General features: G+C 41.8%; 1 protein-coding gene across 4 annotated transcripts in view; it reads left to right on the forward strand.

Moving 5' to 3' along the window:
• The window catches only part of rufy3 (RUN and FYVE domain containing 3), a 23,394-nt gene that overhangs the window by 2,838 nt on the left and 17,333 nt on the right, over positions 1-3,223 (forward strand). The window contains exon 1 of one of the 4 annotated variants that reach the window (XM_014026724.1): positions 1,767-2,354. The exons of 2 other annotated variants lie outside the window; for them this stretch is intronic. In XM_014026724.1, coding sequence (XP_013882178.1) covers positions 2,177-2,354 — 178 coding nt within the window. In that variant the 5' untranslated portion in view covers positions 1,767-2,176. Of the gene's footprint in view, positions 1-1,766; positions 2,355-3,223 lie in introns of those variants that run through there. One more of the 4 variants, XM_014026722.1, reaches the window with a different exon arrangement.

Below are 3,223 nucleotides of genomic sequence, written 5' to 3' on the forward strand. Positions count from 1 at the left end.
TGCTATGTTCTAGACTATTGTTGTCTATGTTCTAGACTGTTGTTGTCTATGTTCTAGACTGTTGTTGTCTATGTTCTAGACTATTGTTGTCTATGTTCTAGACTATTGTTGTCTATGTTCTAGACTATTGTTGTCTATGTTCTAGACTATTGTTGTCTATGTTCTAGACTATTGTTGGCTATGTTCTAGATTATTGTTAACTAACTTAATGACTCCTGTTAGTTAAGTTCTAGTCTAGAACAGAAACAGCCTTTATCGTTCCGCACGGGGAAATTCAGGTGTAGCAGCAGCAGCAGATACATACATCAATCCACAGATACAGTATATTACTATGTGACATTACCAACTGTAGCAATGATAATAGAATTAAAGATAATAACAATAAAAATAAACAGAATAAAATAATAATAATCACTGTACAGGACTATCAAGATGAAATTAGATAAAATTGAAAAATAAAAGCAAGATACCTTGCAGAAAAATACCAAATTACAGGAAAAACCAGTTATGACAGACTCATGCTCTGAGGGGGTGTGCAAATTGAATCGAGACAACTGGTAGCTAACATCTGGACTTCTGTTGGTTAAGTTCTACACTGTTGTCAGGTAAGTTCTGGAGTCCTGTTAGCTAATTCTCTTCTATCCTGCTGTTGTTGTTTTTTGGGCTGCTCCCTCCTTCAGGAGTCGTCACTGAACTCAGATAAATAGTTTTACGTCGGATGCTCTTCCTGATGCCTCCTGGGTTTGAACCTGTAGCTTCAGGATAAAGTCATGTCAGCAGCACCGACCACTGAACCACCGCAGCCTCAAATATCCTGACAGTCATTTATTGTGTGCGTGCCTCCAGCAGTCACACTGTTGTTTTTGTGTTTCTCTTTATTCTGTATTATTCCAGTTTCTTCCGTACGTTTTTTGGACCGCTTCTCCTTCCACAATTTTTGTGCTACTGAAACCATTCATATATCAAAATGTTCAGCTCATTGAGGACATTCTGGCTATGACTTTTGGTTACTTAACATTTTATACTTTTTTAGCTATTTCAATTTTTAAGCAGTTTTTTTCCCATTGACTTTGAATGGGTACATTTTTTGGACGCTTCTCCTTTCACAATTTTTCTGCTACTGAAACCATTCATATAACAAAATGTTCGGCTCCTTCAGGACATTCCAGATATGATATTTAGTATCTTAAATTTTTATAGTTTTTTTCAGCAATTTAAATTTTTTGAATTTTGTTTATGATGACATCAGTGACATCAGGCACATAAGTGACATCATCAGTTACATCGGTGACATCATCAGTTTGTTTCTTAGCTTCAGATAAAGTTATCAGAAAGAGGTATTCACACTAGCATTTTCGCCGGAAATGTAAATTCTCTAGTTTAAATGAATGTAACTGTTGATCTGTTGGCCCACACTGGTGTCCTGATCCTCAAAACAAAACACTGAGTTTTTGCATTTTGCAAATAAAACTACTATTCAGTTTGATCTCTTGTTGTGATGTTAGAAGTGGTGTGAGCGTTGACACTAATCCTCTGTGACCTTTGACCCTGTCGTCCCTCTGTGTCCCTGCTGCTCAGAGGGACGTTGTTACTGTGAGACACGAGTCCTCGCTGCACTGTTAGAGCTGCTTGTTACTCTGGGGACACCCCCCCCATCATCATCCTCACGCCCCTCTTCTTCTTCATTCACGCACCGTCTGCTCACGTGACGAGCGTACGCTCTCCTCAGCGCTACCGTCGGCCATCTTGGTCGACACCCACCCAGAGCTCTCACTGCGGTGCGCAGGCAGCCCAATCAGACGACCCGGAGGAGAGCTGAGATTTTTTTTAAATCCCCACTCTACAAAAGAGAGAGGAAGAGGAGGAGGAGGGCTGCCCTTCCTCAGACAGCAGCGTATTTCACTCAGTGCTGAGAGGAGGAGGAGGAGGAGGAGGAGGATGCAGACATAAAGCACTCCTCCAGACACCTGCTGGACCTTCTTCATCCCTCGTTTTGGTTTTTCCTCGTCTGTTCTGAAGCGCTCTTCCTCCTCTGAGCTCGTCTTCCTCCTGAGCTGCTGTTTTTGTTCGGAGCTGTCAGAACAAAGGCAGCTACGCCTTTTTCCCCTCGTCTCTCTCTCTCCCTCTCTCTCTCTGGGTGGTGTTGTTTTTTTTTTGCCCTGAACGCTGAGTCATCATGTCGGATCTGACGCCCCAGAGCGAGACCCCGACTCCCACCACAGACAAGATCACCCAGGCCGCCCGGGAGACCATCTATCTCTGCAACTTTCGCGTTTCCGTCGACGGCGAGTGGCTCTGCCTGCGGGAGCTCAACGACATCTCGCTCACGCCGGACCCCGAGCCGGCCCACGAAGGTAACGAGGAAGAGGAGCGGGTCTGTGGGGCTGGTTGGGGTCTCCGTCGGGGTGCGGTGGTCCACGAGGGTCCAAAGCTTTTCCCCTCATGTCCTGTTTGAGCTGTGTCATGATGGAGATCCTGAGAGGCAGAGCTCAGGGTGACGCCGCTCCTAAAGGAGTCTGGGAGCAACCAGGAAGTGCTGCTGCTGCTGTCAGACACCATTAGCTCATTACTGCAGGACTTAATGAAATTACTTCATGTCTTTTAGCTCAAAGTGTCACAAACAGCAAAAAAAGTATTGTTTAATAATCATAAATGCTTTTATAAAACCAGACGAGATGTGAATCTAAAGTCAGCACAAAAAGTAAGAAAATTAATGTTTGGTAGATTATTTATTTGTTCTAAGTAATAAATCCTGTACTGTTAGAAAACCTGGTAATTTCTCTTTTAAATGGAGCCACATTTGTAAGGAACATGCATTTGTGTGATGAGCAGCAGAGCTGAGGATGTAGGCAGCCAAACAGCTGATTTTGTTGTTATTGACTCTAATTTTGAGCTTCTGCTACCTCAGCTACTGCCAATTATCACCTTTATTACCAAGAAGCATTATTACAATGAGTTATTATTCTACCAAATACTAATTTACTTACTTTTTGTGCTAAGATTACATAAATACAGGTGATGGGTACTTTAACTTTTTATTGGAGCAGCAGACAAAAATACAGCAGACTGAAAATAATAAAATAAAACTACAAAATCCAACTTAAACTGTGCAAAATATAACAAACTGTGCAAAATATAACAAACTGTGCAAAATATAACTTAAACTGTGCAAAATATAACTTAAACTGTGCAAAATATAACTTAAACTGTGCAAAATATAACT

The sequence above is a fragment of the Austrofundulus limnaeus genome, unplaced genomic scaffold, assembly GCF_001266775.1.
Source record: "Austrofundulus limnaeus strain Quisiro unplaced genomic scaffold, Austrofundulus_limnaeus-1.0 Scaffold584, whole genome shotgun sequence".
Taxonomy (NCBI): Eukaryota; Metazoa; Chordata; class Actinopteri; order Cyprinodontiformes; family Rivulidae; genus Austrofundulus; species Austrofundulus limnaeus.